This window comes from Bubalus bubalis, chromosome 13 (assembly GCF_019923935.1).
Source record: "Bubalus bubalis isolate 160015118507 breed Murrah chromosome 13, NDDB_SH_1, whole genome shotgun sequence".
NCBI lineage: Eukaryota > Metazoa > Chordata > Mammalia > Artiodactyla > Bovidae > Bubalus > Bubalus bubalis.
In genome coordinates, this window is record NC_059169.1 from 55245858 (window position 1) to 55265025 (window position 19168).

Below are 19168 nucleotides of genomic sequence, written 5' to 3' on the forward strand. Positions count from 1 at the left end.
GCCATGGCCGCCGGCTCTGTCCAGCCTCCTGCTGCCTCGGAACCAAGACAAGGCAGCCGCTTGGTGCATCCCCGCCCTCCCTGGAGGAAGGCTTGGCCTTGCCAACCAGGAAATATTGCCATGACCTTTACAGGCTTGCTCCCTGGAGTTAAATAATAGCACCAGTAGTAGTGGTAGTAATAATAACACACTTTAGGAAAATGCACAATATTTGTTCATCCATCTTAAACAGCAGGCAGTTCTTTATTACACATTGGCTTAACTACTGCTAAAGAAAAGTTATTCAGTGTCTCTTGTTGAGGATGGTGGAACAGGGATGACTCAGAAACTTGGCAGCAGGTGTGGGGTGCGCTGTGGTGGGATTTTACAGGGGGAGGGGGTCATCTCTGCATACATCCTGGAGAAGTGGGAATTCATGGCTGAGGAGCACTGTAGTCCACCAGGCTCCTCTGCCCATGGGATTCTCCAAGCAAGAATACTGGAGTGGGTTGCCATTCCCTTCTCCAGGGGGTCTGCCCAACTCAGGGAATGAACCCATGTCTCCGGCAGGTCATAATTTAAAAAATAAAGGCCATAGTATTGTCTTGAAGCCTCCATGTGTTTCTAGCATGGATATCAATGGGAGATGGTCCTCTATAAACAAAAGTGAAAGTGTGGGGAAACTCACTCAGTTGTGTCCGACTCTTTGTGACCCCCGGACTATACAGTCCATGGAATTCTCCAGGCCAGAATACTGGACTATACAGTCCATGGAATTCTCCAGGCCAGAATACTGGAGTGGGTACCCTTTCCCATCTCCAGGGGATCTTCCTGACCCAATGATTGAACCCAGGTCTCCCGCATTGCAGGCAGATTCTTTACCAGCTGAGCCACAATGGAAGCCCGAGAACACTGGAGTGGATAGCCTATCCCTTCTCCAGCGGATCTTCCTGACCCAGGAACCGAACCGGGGTCTCCTGCATTGCAGGCAGATTCTTTACCAACTGAGCCAAAACATGTCACTAATTCTAGAGTCCAGGCTGGTGACTGACTCACTGTTCCCTCCCACACCACACCCTGCTAGACACACACACACACACACTCCTTCTAATAAAAGGGTCAGAGGGAGAACTCAGGGCCACCTGGGATGTGTCGGACAGAGGTTAAAGCAGTACAAAGAACTTCTGTTCAGGAGCTTTTGCAGCAGAGACTTCAGCCTACAACTGGGTTCAGTTTCAAATCCAGGTGGACATGTGGGGGGGCAAGCGCCTGGGAGCAGTATGGGGATCGGGGTGGGAACTCCCGAAAAGGAAGCATCAGGGGAAGGGGCATCCCGGCTAAACAGACAGGAGGATTCCTGCTGAAGGTGGGCATATGATCAGACATCACCCGTGAGTGGGGAGGATGGGGGGGAGGGTGAGGAGAGCTGGTCAGATACGGAGAATAAGCATGTGTGGTGAATGGGAGACACCTGGGCTCTTCAAGACCAGACCTAAGAACAGGGCATGGTCAAGAAATTGGCTCAGAGAAGCTTGTCCAGTTTGGTCAAGTGGAGGGTCTGTCAAAAGTAAGATGAAGCAGATCCACCACAGGCAGCCTGCTCCCTGCCTCCTCTCCAGAGACCCATCCATACTTCTTCTGCTTCTGTACTCAAAGAAAGCAGTCTACCAGAGAAATCACCCCCTCCTAGCCCAGAGTCATGAGGGAAAACCCCAAAGATTGGATGCTATTTTGGTTAGATGCTGTAGTGTATCTCGTGGTTCTCACCAGTGAATTTCACCCGGGGCAGAGAGGTTGTCCTTGGGATGCAGTGGTGAGACCTGTATCCTGAACACTGCCAGCTTGCCCTGAGACAGGCAGATGCACTCAAGTTGTACACACATGTACACACACCAGAAGGGTATGTCTGTGATGTTTCCGCAAACCTGGCTGTAGTGTTTGACTGGGGGTGGGGGGTAGGAAGTTACAAATGAAGGATGGGTTGTTTACTGAACTTAATATGGAAGATTTCAAGGCACTTTAACCACTTTGTTTCACTGAATGAAATAAAAACATCAAAGTAGACATTTATAGTGGGATATAATTTAATATTTACGTGCTGTTTACTTTATAGCCTGGATTTCAAATAATTATGGTATCTGTATGTTTACGGTGCTTTAGAAATACGACAAATCAGCTCTAAAAGTGGTTGCTGCCTTGGACGCTGTATAATAATTCTTTGGAAATAATTGCTCTGAATTTCTAGTTAATTCAAGATGTCTAGTTAATTCAACGCGTGAAATGGTCACTTCATACACTTAAGCTGTCATGAACTGCAAGCTGTGATGTTATTCTTAAAAGTTTAAAAATAGTATTAGAATAGTATTGTTTTAAAAATGGCAAATACTTTAGAGAAAATATATACTTTTAAAATTTTATTGAAGTATTATTGATTTACAATGTTGTGGTAATTTCTGCTGTGTAACAAAGGGATTCAGTTATATGAGATATATGCATTATTTTTCATATTCTTTCCTATTATGGTTTATCACAGGATACTGAATATAGTTCCCTGTGCTGCACAGTAGGACCTTGTTGTTTATCCATCCTGTTTATAACAATTTGCATCTACTAACCCCAAACTCTCAGTCCAGCCCTCCCCCACCCCCCTCCACCTTGGCAGCCACACTTCTCTATGTCTATGAGTCTGTTTCTGACTGAAAGCGCAGGTCGCTCAGTCGTGTCTGACTCTTTGCAACCCCATGGACTGACTATACAGTCCATGGAATTCTCCAGGCCAGCATACTGGAGTGGGGAGCCTTTCCCGTCTCCAGAGGATCTTCCCAACCCAGGGACCAAACCCAGGTCTCCTGCATGGCAGGTGGATTCGTTACCAACTGAGCCACAAGGGAGGCCCAAGAATACTGGAGTGGGTAGCCTATCCCTTCTCCAGCGGATCTTCCCAACCCAGGAATTGAACCAGGATCTCCTGACTTGCAGGCGAATTCTTTATCAGCTGAGCTATTTGAATAAAATTCACCCAAATAATCAATCTCTGTACAAGTATGACTCATGGTTCCTGCTCTGTACATTTTGGTACTGTTTTATGATACTAATGATGCAAAGCCTTACCTCAACCCCTAACCCAGTGCTACCCCAAAGAAAATTGCTATTGCTGCCAGAAAAACATGTGAACTCCAGGCAGAAATAGTGAGCCAGTATCCAGTTATTAAGGAAACCTCTGATACAGTTGGAGCCCCACTTTTTTCCTTCTATATATGATTTGGCCCAGTGTAGAATGAGCCAAAAAAAAAAAAAAATCATGAAATCCTCATTCTACAAAATCTGATGCCATGTAAATGACACACAGCAATATATGGCAAAAACTCTTGGGCCAAAACAGTCCTCATGTAGGATATACACTCTAGAATACAGCCAAGAATCAAAAAAGAAGCACAAAAATTTCTCCGACACTAAAGTATATGTTCTTTCTCAAGAGAGATGGGACTGTCAACACCCCTGTGTGTATTCTTTCAAGTCAGATCGTTTACCCAGTTTCTCGGGAATGGGGAGAGGAAGTGAGTGGCTGTGGATGGTGATGCCCGGCAGGAGGGAGGGAGAGCAGCTGACCGCCCGGCAAGGGCGTTAACACAGCCGCAGCGCCTGCAGACCCAGGGCTGCCTGGTTCTTTGTGCAATAGCGCAATGCAGCAGTGGATTCAACCGGGAAAGGTGAAATTCTGTTTTGTGTACCCATTTTCAAAAGCAAGTAGTTGAGACTCATTTTAAACAGACTTTTATTCAGTAAAAATGTTTTAGATGAAAAGTGATGCTTTTGTTGTTATTGTTCAGTCTCTCAGTCATGTTGACTCTTTGCAACCCCATGGACCACAGCACACCAGGCTTCCCTGTCCCTCACCATCTCCTGGAGTTTGCACAAACTCATGTCCATTGAATCAGTGATGCCATCCAACCATCTCATCCTCTGTCACCCTCTTCTCCTTTGCCCTCAATCTTTCCTAGCATCAGGGTCTTTCCCAGTGAGTCAGCTCTTTGTATCAAGTGGCTAAAGTACTTCAAAGTGATGTTTGAAGTCACCTAAAAAACTGGGGTCTGCATATCCCTTTGTTCCCCGGCGAGACTTTATTATACTGGAATCAGGAACACTTGGGCTGTAGATCATCCAGAATAATAAAAGCCGTTGGTATCCCTTCTTTGGCCGGATGCTAGTGCTTGATTTCTAGTTTGGAGGCTTTATATGTTTTCCAGTTTATTTCTCAGAATAACCCTGTAGGGCCGGGTAATATCCCCTCTCACAGATGAAGCGGCTGAGGGTCAGAGAGTTCCCAGAGTACCTTGGCTGGCAAGTGGCCCGTGTGGTTTGTCTCCATTGTGGGAGAATACCCCCATTCTGCTGCGTCAGCCTGGCCGGGAGAGCAGAGTTTCAGAGGTGTGCTGCCGGTTCACGGACCCCTACCTCTTTCCCCTTGTTTGCTTGTCTTCCTCTCCCCGCTTTTCCTTCCCCTCTCTGTTGTGTGTTAACCTGTATACGGACCCATGCAGTCCAAGCCACCTGCAACCAAGAGTGATTTTGCAGTTGTGGCCGCAGGGACCTTTGACGGGGACGCTGAGCTTGAGGCCCCGCCCCGGATGTCACATGCTTTGATCCCTGATGCTGGGGGCATGGGGTGGGAGGTGCTCTTCTGTGCCAAACGAAAATCTTGGGATGCCCGGCTCTCTCTGCAGCTAACGTGGTCCCAACGCAGATCACACTGAGAGGCACAGCCCCCCAAATAGCAGGGGCTCCCCCCACCCCACTGAGACCGAGCACACACCCCAAGAACTCTCTCTAGATGTGTGTCTGTGTTGTTTTCCTGATTGCTACAGCTGCTTTCTGCACGAAAATCAAATCATTACAGAGTTGTGAGAACTGAAAACACCTCATCATTCCACCCCCCACAAAAAAAAGAATCCCTGTTAACGATTTTAATGAGATTCTAATTTGTGAACTGGGGCTTCCCTGGTGGCTCAGATGGTAAAGAATCTGCCTCAATGCGGGAGACCCCGGTTCCACCCCTCTCCTGTCCCCCCCTGCCTTCGGGTCAGAGCTTTGTCCAGCTGGAGCCCTCGGGGTTGAGGAGGGGCTGACCTCCTGCTTTGTTTTTCTCCCCAGCTCTTTGCTGTGCTTGTTCAAGACACTTCTGAAAGACAGACAGAGGAGCTGCAAGGGGGACGAAGGGGCCCCTCCCCCCAAATGTGCATGAGTTCATTAGTGGATTGAAGCCTTATTGCTAATACTCTTTATTGAGTTCCTTACTGAGTACAGGCAATACTATTCTTTGTATTGGTTTTTGTTTTTTAATTGAAGTGTAGTTGATTTACAATGTGTTAGTTTCAGGTGTACAGCAAAGAGATTCAGGCATACATATATAATGCCTATTCTTTTTCAGATTCTTTCCCCATTATAGATTATTACAAGATATTGTGTATCGTTCCCTGTGCTATATTGTAGGACTGCTGTTTATCTATTTTATATACAATAGTGTGTATTGGTTAACCCCAACCTTCAAAGCTGTCCCTCTCCTCCACCTCCCCCTTTGGTAACCATAAGTTTATTCTCTATGTCTGTGAGTCTGTTTCTGTTTTGTAATTAAGTTCATTTGTATATTCTTGTATGTGTGTCTGTTGATTTAATTTTAATTAGTTGTCTTTATATCTAAATATGGATGGAGAAGGAAATGGCAACCCACTCCAGTACTCTTGCCTGGAAAATCCCATGGACAGAGAAGCATGGTACTACAGTCCATGGGATCGCAAAGAGTCGGACATGACTGAGCAACTTCACTTCATGGATGGAGAAATTAAATGTGTAAATTTTATGGAGAAATGAGGATTTTGACCTCCCTGGACCTGTGTTCTGGCTTCCATGGTTCCCAGAAGAGGGAGCTGAGGCTGTGAGGGGAGCCCTGACTCCTGCTGCCCCTCTGGCTGCCCGTGGGCCCCTGGCACACCCTCATGTGGGGCCACGTGGGCCCCTGGCACACCCTTGGTGTGAGGCTGTGCGTGCAGCTTATGAGTTGCTGCCTGATTTTCTTTTTAATGGCCAGTGTTCTATAGAACGGAGATGGCGATGGCACCCCACTCCAGTGCTCTTGCCTGGAAAATCCCATGGACAGAGGAGCCTGGTGGGCTGCAGTCCATGGGGTCGGGAAGAGTCAGACACGACTGAGCAACTTCACTTTTACTTTTCACTTTCATGCATTGGAGAAGGAAATGGCAGCCCACTCCAGTGTTCTTGCCTGGAGAATCCCAGGGACAGGGGAGCCTGGTGGGCTGCCGTCTATGGGGTCGCACAGAGTCGGACACGACTGAAGCGACTTAGCAGCAGCAGCAGTTCTGTAGAAACCATCACATAGTCAGTTTAACTATGATATGTAACTCTTCAGACATCCTCCGGTGTACATGTCAGATAAACTGCCAGAAAAGCCCACAGTATAATAATAATAAGTCTGGCTCTGGAATTAAATGGTGTAGGTCTCATACCTTACGCCCCAGCAGTTCTGCTCCAGGGTATACATATGAAAAAAACAAAAACACTAATTCAAAAAGATATATGCACTTCAGTGTTCATAGTAGTACTCCTTAAAATAGCAAAGGTATGGAAGCAACCTAAGTGTCCATCAACAGAGGGATGGATAAGAAAGATATTGTGTGTGTGTGTATGTGTGTGTGTGTGTATGTGTGTGTGTGTGTGTGTGTATAGTGTTCTTTTAGGTGTTATATAAGCATCTTCTATCAGACAGCAATAAACAGCCCGGGCTTCCCAGGTGACACAGTGGTAAAGAACCTCCCTGTCCGTATAGGAGATGCAGGAGATGCAGGCTTGATCCCTGAGTCAGGAAGATCCCCTGGAGAAGGAAATGGCAACCCACTCCAGTATTCTTGCCTAGAGAATCCCATGGACAGAGGAGCCTGGTGGGCTATTAGTCTATGGGGTTGCAAGAGTCAGACTCGATGTTTAAATGATGATAATAAACAGCTAAATATTTCAAGGCAGTTCACTGGATAGGCTTCTAGGCTTGTAAGCCTCTGACATTTCATATGCAGCCATCCTTGCGTTCTAATATTTATCAAAGCACTTATTTTCTGCCTTGATAAGTGAGTGTGTGTCTGCCTGTTTCCCTGACTCCAGTTTCTGAGGATTCAGATGACCGGCTGAGTTAGAGAAGAAAGTGCCTGATTCCGCCCTAAGCCAGCAATAATTCAGCAGCGGGAGGCAGAGAGCCTTTTGTATTCAAATGCTCATGCTGCTGGAATAAAGTGGATGACAAAGTATACCTCTGGCCGTAAGAGAGATTATTAGCAGGGAGACACATGGGAACCGCTGAAAGAGGGGCCTTTGTGTGCAGGGAGGTGGGCGCTGGGTAATTACCAGCCCGGTTCCCCGTCGTATCTCGTCGTCCTCCTTTTTCATGCTCTCGAGGTCTGAATAGCCGTCTCTTGTCTCTTCATCCCCACAGGAATGTGGCTTTGGCTACGGGGAGGACGCCCAGTGTGTGAAGTGCCGGCCGCACAGGTTCAAGGAGGACTGGGGCTCTCAGAAGTGCAAGCCGTGCCTGGACTGCGCCCTGCTGAGCCGCTTCCAGAAGGCCAACTGCTCGGCCACCGGCGACGCCGTCTGCGGGGACTGCCTGCCTGGGTACGTGGCCAGTCCTCCCCAGGAGATCAGGTCGTTATTCTGAGCAGGATTTTCTCTCTGGTTCCCCTCCAGATGCGGATGCCTGCTGACATCCACCCCAACAAGGTTGCCGAGGTTCACGGCTTTTCTGTTTCCCGGGCCTCCTGCACGCCCTGCACAGTGACAGGCAGGGGGTTAGGATCAAACAGATAAGCCAGTGACCAAGGCTCGGTGTCACAAAAGTCTGCAGAGTCCCCACCGGTCAATAAGAAAGAAAAGATGGACAAAGGGATGAAAGAATAAGGCAGCTCACAAAAGAGGAAGTGCATGTGGCCTGTGGTGCTAGGAAGATGGCCATCCTCCACATGATCAGAGGAATGCAGATACCACCGTCCAGCCGGTCACTTCTGCGGTGTTCGTGCGGCAGCTGCCAGGTGTTGCTTTCGGGAGGGAGACAAAGACTGCTGCCCATGGGCCGCTTACATCCTAATACGGTTTGAAAGATACCTGCTTAGTAAATACTAAGAAGTTGTGCAGAAAGGTAGAAGGTGGTGGTTCCTGGGGAAAACAGAAAGTTTTCAGCAGCTCAGGGGGCTGGGTGTGCCCCCTGGGGACAGAGAAGAGAGGCAGGTGGCAGGATCAGAGTGGGTCATCAGGCTGGGTGATGCTGAAAAGCTGAGGTCTCTGTGGACACAGGCCCTAGGGGTGGACATGTGTGCATTTCAGAAACGGCCAAGAGGACAAGCGGGTATAGGAAGCAACAGAGCGGGCTGGAGGGAGAGGCAGAAGGGGTGCTAGGGGTGGACTCGTGTGATGCTGGAGACCTTAAATGTACACATCGGAAAGGAACCCAGGCCGTGGACAGAAAGCGGACCACACCTGGGCCAAGTGGAGAGACAAAGCCCAGGAGGAGGGATTTTTAAAGTTTTAAGTGCTTATAGGTAATGGTTGGCTGGACCTGCCAGATAAAACAGGCAGCTGGAAGCCAGCGTGGTGATGAAAACTGGGACCCACTGGGGCCGAGTGGTGGTCTGTTAGAGAGCAAAGAGGCCTTGCTGCAGGAGGTAAGGCAGGGAAGAGACCAAGTGACTGCCAGGAGGATGTCTTTAATACAGAGCAGAGCCAAAGGAGAGACCGGGAATCCTGGAGCTTGCCTGGAACCCAGGTTTTATGGCAGAAGTGAATCGACCAGGGCCAGCAGCATTACGGGAGCAGCAGACATGTATTACTTAGTGGCTAAGCACTCTGTAACTTCTGGAGGAGGAAATGACAACCCACTCCAGTAACCTCACCTGGAGAATCCCATGGACAGAGGAGCCTGGCGGGCTGCAGTCCATAGAGTTGCAAATAAGTCAGAGAGGACTGAAACAATTTAACACAGAGAAGCACTTTACACGAATTATTTTCTGTAATGTTCACAGTGTTTTAAAAATGAAGAAACTGAGCCTTATCATTAAGGTTATTCAGGCAAGATTGCACGGACAGTACGAGGTGCAACTTGGAGCCGTGTCCAGGACTCTGCTGCCAGAGTCCACGCTCCAAGTCATGACAGATGCAGGGCCCTCGCTGCATTTGACCAGCATGTGCCCGCAAGACCAGGCGTTCGGCAGATGCCAGGTGCTTGTCTTGGGGCTTCTACTGAAGCCAGAGGACAGCTAAAACTCTGGGCCCAAAGAAAGAGCAGAAAATAGCCTTATGAATCATGTCCTCATGCAAAAACTTACCACCCAAACAGATGCAAAAAGTAGTGGTCTTACACCAACAGCACAACAATCAAAGGGAAAAATAGCTGTATTGGACTTCATCAAAATTAAAATCTTTTGTGCTTCAAAGGATACTGTCAAGAAAGTGAAAGACAACCCCCTGGAATTAGAACTATTCATAAATCATAAACCATATATGTGATAAGGAACTATCTTATCTAGAATATCTAAAGAGCTCTTACAACTCAATAACAAAAAGACAAGTAACCCAATTAAATTATGGGCAAAGGATATGAATAGACATTTCTGCAAATAAGATACACAGATGATACTCATGAGTGAGCTCGTGAAAAGATACTCAACATCAGTCATCAGGGAAATGCAGAAAAATACCCCCACATATACTTCACGTCCATGAGGATCAGTTCATTTCAATCGCTCATTCGTGTCCAACTCTTTGCCAGCCCATGAACTGCAGCACTCCAGGCATCCCTGTCCATCACCAACTCCCAGAGTTTACCCAAACTCATGTCCATTGAGTTGGTGATGCCATCTAACCATCTCATCCTCTGTTGTCCCCTTCTCCTCCTGCCCTCAATCTTTCCCAGCATCAGGGTCTTTTCCGATGAGTCAACTCTTCGCATCAGGTGGCCACAAATATTGGAGTTTCAGCTTTAACATCAATCCTTCCAATGAACACCAAAAACTGATCTCCTTTAGGATGGACTGGTTGGATCTCCTTGCAGTCCAAGGGACTCTCAAGAGTCTTCTCCAACACCACAATTCAAAAGCATCAATTCTTCCGTGCTCAGCTTTCTTCACAGTCCAACTCTCACATCCATACATGACCACTGGAAAAAACCATAGCCTTGACTAGACAGACCTTTGTTGGCAAAATAATGTCTCTGCTTTTTAATATGCTGTCTAGGTTGGTCATAGCTTTCCTTCCAAGGAGCAAGCATCTTTTAATTTCATGGCTGCAATCACCATCTGCAGTGATTTTGGAGCCCAAAAAAATAAAGTCAGCCACTGTTTCCCCATCTATTTCCCATGAAGTGATGGGACCAGATGCCATGATCTTAGTTTTCTGAATGTTGAGCTTGAAGCCAACTTTTTCACTCTCCTCTTTCACTTTCATCAAGAGGCTCTTTAGTTCTTCTTCACTTTCTGCCATAAGGGTGGTGTCATCTGCATATCTGAGGTTATCGATATTTCTCCCGGCAATCTTGATTCCAGTTTGTGCTTCCTCCAGCCCAGCGTTTCTCATGATGTACTCTGCATATAAGTTAAATAAGCAGGGTGACAATATACAGCCTTGATGTACTCCTTTTCCTATTTGGAACCAGTCTGTTGTTCCATGTCCAGTTCAAACTGTTGCTTCCTGACCAACATACAGGTTTCTCAAGAGTCAGGGCAGGTAGCCTGGTATTCCCATCTCTTTCAGAATTTTCCACAGTTTATTGTGATCCACACAGTCAAAGGCTTTGGCATAGCCAATAAAGCAGAAATAGATGGTTTTTTGGAACTCTCTTGCTTTTTGATGATCCAGCGGATGTTGGCAATTTGATCTCTGGTTCCTCTGCGTTTTCTAAAACCAGCTTGAACATCTGGAAGTTCATGGTTCACGTATTGCTGAAGCCTGGTTTGGAGAATTTTGAACATTACCAGTATGTGAGATGAGTGCAATTGTGCGGTAGTTTGAGCATTTGTTGGCATTGCCTTTCTTTGGGATTGGAATGAAAACTGACCTTTTCCTGTCCTGTGGCCACTGCTGAGTTTTCCAAATTTGCTGGCATATTGAGTGCAGCACTTTCACAGCATCATCTTTCAGGATTTGAAATAGCTCAACTGGAATTCCATCACCTCCACTAGCTTTGTTCGTAGTGATGCTTCCTAAGGCCCACTTGACTTCACACTTCAGGATGTCTGGCTCTAGGTGAGTGAGCACACCATCATGATTATCTGGGTTGTGAAGATCTTTTTGTACAGTTCTTCTGTGTATTCTTGCTTCTGTGTCCACAAGGATGGCTATAGCCAAAAGACAGACAATAGCAGGTATTGGTGAGGACTGGAGAAATTGGGAATGTAAAATGGTGCAGCTGCTTTGGAAAACCATGTGGAAGATCCTCAACAAGTTACACATTGAGTTTCCTTGCAACCCAGCCATTCTGCCCTTGGGTATATAACCAGGGGAATTGAGAACGTGCCACACAAACACTTGTACACAGCTGTTCACAGCACTATACGTAATAGTAAAAAGTAGAAATGACCCAAATGTCCTTCACCTGATCCATGGATCAACAAAATGGAGTGTAATTAATGAATTAATGACAGAATGCTGTTCGGCAGTAAAAGGAATGAATTACTGATACAGGTGACAACGTGGGTGAACCCAGAAAACATGATGCGAAGTGAAAGAAACCAATCACAAAAGACCCCGTTCTGTGTGATTCCATGTGTGTGAAATGTCCAGATGTGGCAGATCTAAAGAACAGAAAGTAAATTAGTGGCCGTTGAGGGCTAGTGGCTGGGGAAGATTGAAAAGAATGGGCTGTGGTTGCCAAGGAAGCAGAGTTTCTTTTCTAGAGTGGTGAAGATGTTCTAAAATAGTCCACAGAATGTGTCGATGAATGCTCCGTGAATGTGTCGATACTAAAGATTGTTTACTTTAAAGGGATGGAATGCATGGTATGTGAATTATATCTTAATAATCTACTCTGTTTTTTAATGAATTTTTATTTCTTGACTGTGCTGAACAGCATGTGAGAGCTGTTCCTGGCCAGGGATCGAACTCATGCCCCCTGCATTGGAGGTGCAGAGTCTTAACCACTGGATCACCAGGGATGTCCCTAGTCTGTTATTAAAAAAAAAGTAATGTAATCTCAGAAGGCACTGATACCTGTTGAGTATCATTATGCCAAGTTTTGACCTTGTGCAAATCTAATGCAGGGATAGAAACTGAACACCTGTCTTATCTCTGTTCCTGTCCTGACAAAACCGAGTCTGCACCTCTGCCCTCTTCACTGGGGTCGGGTGTGGGAGCAGGGGGAAGAGGAGTCCCCGGGGGCTGCCGCCCAAGGTGGGCAGTGCCTGGAGACCCAGGACTCGCTGTTTGTGGGACTGGAGGGACCCCAGGTGTGAGCTGCTGGACTGTGAGAGGATCCAGCCTCCCCCGAGCCTCCTTCCAGACGTGCTTCTTCATCTTCCACCAAATTTGCTGCCACCTGAAACCACAGCTTTAGTTTCCGCAATGTTTGCTCATCCTGTAAATAAATGCTTCCAGTTAGAAATGAGTAGATATTTGAATAGTGTTTCATAGTTTATTTATATGATTAGTTTAAAATCACATCCTTTCTAAGCCAGCATGAAGGTATGGGGCAGGCAACAATTACAGAGTGACTTGTACACAGGTCTTCCTGGGTATGTTCAAAATGCTCACCCAGCTTGACTGTGTTTGTGTGAAAGAGGCAAATAGTTCACACGTGCTTTACAGACAGGAAAATTGAGGCGCAAAGAAAATAAACAGGGACGTCCCTGGTGGTCCAGTGGCGAAGACTCTGTGCTTCCAATGCAGGAGGCCTGGGTTTGATCCATGGTCAGGGAACTAGATCCCACATGCTACAACTAAGATACGGTGTACTCAAATAAGTAAATATTTTTAAAAAAGAAAGAAAATAAATGAATTGTGTATTACCTCCAGAAAAATGCCAAGATTTGGCACAAGGTGGGCACTTTTATTCCTGCTGCCACGCCCAGCTTCTGCAGCCATGGTCTTACTGGGATAGGGACCTGACCGTGGGCTTGGCCCCTCTGAACCCTGGCGTGGAGAGTCTGTCCTCCAGGTACAGTTTGACCAACCAGGGAAAGTCAGTGCCCTTGTTCCCAAGTATGGTCGTGGCTTCCAGCCAGTTACTTAATTTCTCTGACATCAATTCTTCTCACCTATAAAAATGTCATCCATCTAATATAGACTTCCCTGGTGGTTCAGTGGTTAAGGCTTCACCTTCTAGTGCAGGGTTCAATCCCTGGTCAGGGAACTAAAATCCCACAGGCCTTGTGGCCAAAAAATCAAAACATGAAACAGAAGCAATATTGAAATGAACTCAACAAAGACTAAAAATGGTCCACATCAAAAAAAAAAAAAAACCAAAAACCTCTTTAAGTTAAATAAGTCAGTTATGTAAAAATCAAGGCTATGGTTTTTCCAGTATTCATGTATGGATGTGAGAGTTGGACTGTAAAGAAAGCTGAGCACGGAAGAATTGATGCTTTTGAACTGTGGTGTTGGAGAAGACTCTTGCGAGTCCCTTGGACTGCAAGGAGATCCAACCAGTCCATCCTAAAGGAGACCAGTCCTGGGTGTTCATTGGAAGGACTGATGCTGAGGCTGAAACTCCAATACTTTGGCCACCTCATGCGAAGAGTTGACTCATTGGAAAAGACCCTGATGCTGGGAGAGATTGGGGGCAGGAGGAGAAGGGGACGACAGAGGATGAGATGGCTGGATGGCATCACTGACTCAATGCACATGAGTTTGGGTGAACTCCAGGAGTTGGTGATGGACAGGGAGGCCTGGCATGCTGCAATTAATGGGGTTGCAAAGAGTTGGACGCGACTGAGCAACTGAACTGAACTGATGTATATATCATGTAGTAATGCTGCCAACCTGTAGCATTGATGGAAGGGTTAAGAATAGAGCTAATGTCCAGAGCCTGGCAGAGTGCCTAGGGCACAGTAAGCACTAAATACATCACAGACATTACTGTCAGTTAATGTTGTGCAGGGCCTGTGAAAGCTTTGCAAAAGGGGCCACATGGCCTCCAGCCCCGGCCCCACCCACCTTTCTCTGCTGAGGGGGCCTGGGGCCCTGCCCTGGAAGAGGAACCCACGTTGCCAGTTCTTTGCTGCTTTTAGTAACTGGGATGGCTGACATTTTCCAAGCACGCTGTACTGATTCGATGATTAATCACCAGACCACTCTGTGAAGAAGGGATTAGCATCACCCCTTCCTCGCAAAGTACGTTTTTGTTGTTGTTCTCGTTCAGTCTTAGTCGTGTCTGACTCTTTGTGGCCCCATGGACTGCAGCACTCCTGGCTCCCCTGTCCTTCTCAAACTCATGTCCTTTGTGTCGGTGATGCCATCCAACCGTCTCATCCTCTGTCATCCCCCTCTCCTCCTGCCCTCAATCTTTCCCAGCATCAGAGTCTTTTCCAGTGAGTCAGCTGTTTGTATCAGGTGGCCAACTTGTTGGAGCTTCAGCATCAGTCCTTCCAATGAGTATTCAGGGTTGATTTCCTTTAGGATTGACTGGTTTGATCTCCTTGCAGTCCAAGGGACTCTTGAGAGTCTTCTCCAACCCCATGATACAAAAGCATCAATTCTACAGTGCTCAGCCTTCTTTATGTTCCAACTCTCTCATCTCTAGATGACTAATGGAAAAACAGTAGCTTGCTGCTAAGCTAAGTCACTTCAGTCATGTCCGACTCTGTGCAACCCCATAGATGGCAGCCCATGAGGCTCTCCCGTCCCAGGGATTCTCCAGGCAAGAACACTGAAGTGGGTTGCCATTTCCTTCTCCAATGCATGAAAGTGAAAAGTGAAAGTGAAGTCACTCAGTCGTGCCCGACTCTTAGAGACCCCATGGATTGCAGCCTACCAGGCTCCTCCGTCCATGGGATTTTCCAGGCAAGAGTACTGGAGTGGGGTGCCAACGCCTTCTCTGAAACCACAGCTTAGGAGTTATTTAACTCTGGATATCAACCCCTTATCAGATATATGATTTGCAAATAAATTTTCCCATAGTATAGGTTGCCTTTTCATTCTTTTCGTTGTCTCAGTTTTTTTTTTAACTTCCGAAGAAACTGTTACTAAAATTCAAAAGTTTTTTTTTTTTGGTTGTGACATTTTTAACCACTTTGTTGAGGTATGATTGACTGAAGCTGTACATATCTATTATATACCACTCCATGAGTTTGGTAATAAGTACATATCACATCAGTAGTATCCTTTGATATACAAAAGTCCCAGATTTAATATACTCCTTGTCTATTTTTGCTTTTGTTGCCTATTTATTATATGCCTTTTGATGTCGTATCCAAGAAATTATTACCAGATGTTGTCATGAAACTTCTCCTGTATTTTCTTATAGGAATTTACAGTCTGGGGTCTTATGTTTAGGTCTTTAATTCATTTTGAATTAATTTTTTATTTGGTGTAGAATCAGGATAAAACCTCAGTTTTTTGAATGTTGCAATCTAGTTTCCCAGCACCTTTTGTTGAAGAGACTGTCCCAGAGCCATTCATTAGACCAAATGTTCAGACTCATCCAGTACTTGCTCAACCTTCCATTTTCATTTGACTGTGAAGATCTGCTTCAATGATTGTAGTATGGTGACTTTCCACCACAATTTAATAAAAAAAATTTTCTTTTGGAATTTATAAAGTACAAATCAAAGAACAAAGTTGGAGGAGTCACACTTCCTGATATCAGAACACATTACAAACTCCAGTTTTCAGTACAGTGTGATGCTGGCATAAATGCAGACACGCAGAACAGAACAGAGAGCGCAGAAGGGAACACGCACATGCATGGTCAGATGATTTTCTGCAAGCTTCTACAAGGAAGTGTGACTCCTCCAACTTTGTTCTTTGACTTTTACCTTATAAATTCCAAAAGAAATATTTTTTTATCAAACTGTGGTGGAAAGTCACCATATTATGATCAGATATTCACAATCAATTGAAAATGGAAGGTTGAGCAGGTACTGGATGAGTCTGAACATTTGGTCTAATTATCTAGTTTTAATGCAGATTTTGCTTCAACCACAAATCATGCAGATTTGCTAAATAACCCAATTCCACAAAATAATTGCATCTACCTGTCTCTATAAACTTGATCTGTAGTTTATTCTCCATATCGCTATTTTTGTCATGGAAAGGTCGGAAAATGCATGTGTATATACCTACATATATCATGTATGTATATGTATGTATATAAAAATCACTGGAATCCCCACCATTTAGAAATAATCGCTATTAATATTTGGTGTATAATATACCAAGCTATTTACAATGCACCTTTACACACATAAATGTCTTTAGCTGCATTGATAAATAAATAATCTGAAAGAATCTATACCAAAGTGTATGTTTGTGCAAATTAGAATTATATTATTCACAATTCATTTTCAGTTAATGGTATTTCATGAATTGAAAAAAAAAAATAGGTATGTAGACCTGCATTGTGGTTTCTAAAGGCCCCCTTGTATTCCACAGTCTTGGGTCCACCACAGCTGAGGTCACATCTGCTGTTGGGTATGGGCCAGGCCTCTTGGGTTTTTTTCTTTTATAAGCAATGCTGTGGTTTCTCTATTTACATCCAATTTCCCCCAATTGATTATTTTTTGAGGATAAATTTCAAAACATGAAATTACTGGATAGGATGTAAACTGTTCTATTGAGTTCTGAAGGCCTGTTGCTAAATTGCCCTGTAAAGCAGCGGTTTGTATTCCCACTGCACACGTGTGCCCCTTTGCCTAGGTGTGTGCCAACAGGTGCCCAGTTTTCTAATTCAAAACAGTATATTTTCATTGCAGTTTGCACTTGCTTATTAGTAATGAGGTTAAACATTTTAATGTTAAAATTTTTTAAAGGTCTTAATTTCATCAACTTTTCCCTCTTAGCTCAGTTGGTAAAGAATCCCCTGCAATGCAGGAAACCCTGGTTCGATTCCTGGGTCAGGAAGATCCGCTGGAGAAGGGATAGGCTACCCACACCAATATTCTTGGGCTTCCCTTGTGGCTCAGCTGGTCAAGAATCTGCCTGCAATGCGGGAGACCTGGGTTCAATCCCTGGGTTGGGAAGACCCCCTGGAGAGGGGAAAGGCTCCCCACTCCAGTATTCTGGCCTGGAAAATTCCATGGACTGTATAGTCCATGGGTTCACAAAGAGTCGGACACAACTGAGCAACTTTTTAAATTATGAAATTTTAAAATTATGGTATGTTCTTTGCAACATTAATGTTCTTTGCATGTTTTTCAGTTGCCAGATTTACTTTTATAAAAATTTATGTATTTATTTTAATTTGTGTTTGGCTGCACGTGGTCGTTGTTGCTGTGTGCGGGCTGTCTCTAATTTCAACAAGTGTTAATAGTTGTAGCCCCGGGGCTTTGTTGCTCCGAAGCATGTGGGATCTTGCCAGGGTAGGGATCAAACCCGTGTCTCCTGCATTGGCAGGCATATTCTTAACCACTGGACCATCAGAGATGTCCCATGTTTACTATCATCATCATGATTTTTAAGTTTTAAGTTACAGACAATGCTGTGATTAGAACTATTTTCCGGTTTTCTTCTGCCCACGAATTATGTTGACGATTTGTTTTTGCTCTTCAGATGTCTCTAGTATTTGTGCATGCATGTGTGTGTGAGTGTGTTTATGTGTGTGTGTGTGTTCAAAACTGTTAATCTCTTCTATTCTGGTTCCTGGATTTCTTCTCATTCCTAGAAAGGTGTCCCCGTATCAAGATTGTACAAGTATCTGCCTACATTTTCCTGGTGTTCCTATGGTTTGCGTGGCATTTTGGTTTCTGAATTTCAAAGGTTAAAAACTAGCACTGCATAAGGTATTTTGTCATTTAAACAACAATAGAAACATCCAGATTTCATATTCCCTCTTGGCGCACCCCCCCACCTCCATGTACAAAAGTGGGGCTGAGTAGAATCTACAAAGTCACATTGAGTGAATTGTCATTTCTTAAGTGTCCATGGCATGCTCAGAGTGCTTTCTAAAGTTGTGCCTGTCTAAAATATACTGTAACATTTAAGCCTTTGAGAACCTTTTTTGAACATAGAACTGGTAATGGAGACTGACAGTAATTTATGACAGAAATCTGTTTGCTGCATCTGTGAGCTGAGATGAAAAAAGCAACACAAAGATTATTCTCCTTTCTCTTCTAGGTTTTACAGAAAGACAAAACTTGTTGGTTTTCAAGACATGGAGTGTGTGCCTTGTGGAGACCCTCCACCCCCCTACGAGCCGCACTGTGAGTCATGCCCTGCACGCAGAGAGGGGCTCTGGGCCTTTGTAAAAGCTTTCTCCAGTTGGCAGATGGAACACAGTCTCTCTCTACTGCTGGCTTAGAGGGTACAGTCTTTTGTCAGGTGTCCAGCAGGACAGAAAGCCCTTTTGTGTGTGTCTCAGTCAGCAAACTGCGTCCACTGATTGGAACCTCGAAGGGAAATACAGACATGTTGCTACTCCTGTTCCCTCCAGACTCTTATCGTTCAATCTAGATGATGACTCGGGCAACTCCAATTAACTAGGGGTCCAGATTCTGCCTGATGTGTCCTGTCTTTGTGCTGTGGCCCCCTGAGTCTGCGTGTTTCCCTTCCTGGTCCCCAGACCATGGACAGAGGAGCCCGGTGGCTACAGTCCATGGGGTTGCAAAACAAGAGAAAACTTGTTTGCATGTTGGTAGAGAGAATATTAATGAGTTAAACTTTCTGACCATGTTGTTTCTTAGATATAAAAGGTATTTGTTACAGGTTATCAACCTGCATTGATTTTGATTAGGAAAGAGAGGCTGCTGACTCGTCTTAATCCTAAATATAAATCTGGCTGGTGAAAACCCCTCCGGGAGATGGTGAAGGACAGGGAGGCCTGGCGTGCTGCAGGCCATGGGGTTGCAAAGAGTCAGACACGACTGAGTGACTGAACAACAACAGCAATGAAAACCCACTAACAAGGGGCCAGGAGAGGAGTCAGGGTGGGCGCCCCGCCACCCCCTAGGTGTGCTCGGGGTGGGCTTGTCTGTGCTGAGGAGGGCTTTCC

The 19168-nt window shown here is 45.4% G+C and overlaps 1 protein-coding gene across 7 annotated transcripts in view; it reads left to right on the forward strand.

Moving 5' to 3' along the window:
* TNFRSF19 (TNF receptor superfamily member 19) overlaps positions 1-19168 on the forward strand; it is an 89796-nt gene that overhangs the window by 34028 nt on the left and 36600 nt on the right. For all 7 annotated transcript variants that reach the window (XM_044927292.2, XM_044927293.2, XM_006070941.4 and 4 more), the window contains exons 4-5: positions 7478-7656; positions 18295-18380. In XM_044927292.2, coding sequence (XP_044783227.2) covers positions 7478-7656; positions 18295-18380 — 265 coding nt within the window. The remainder of the gene's footprint in view (positions 1-7477; positions 7657-18294; positions 18381-19168) is intronic.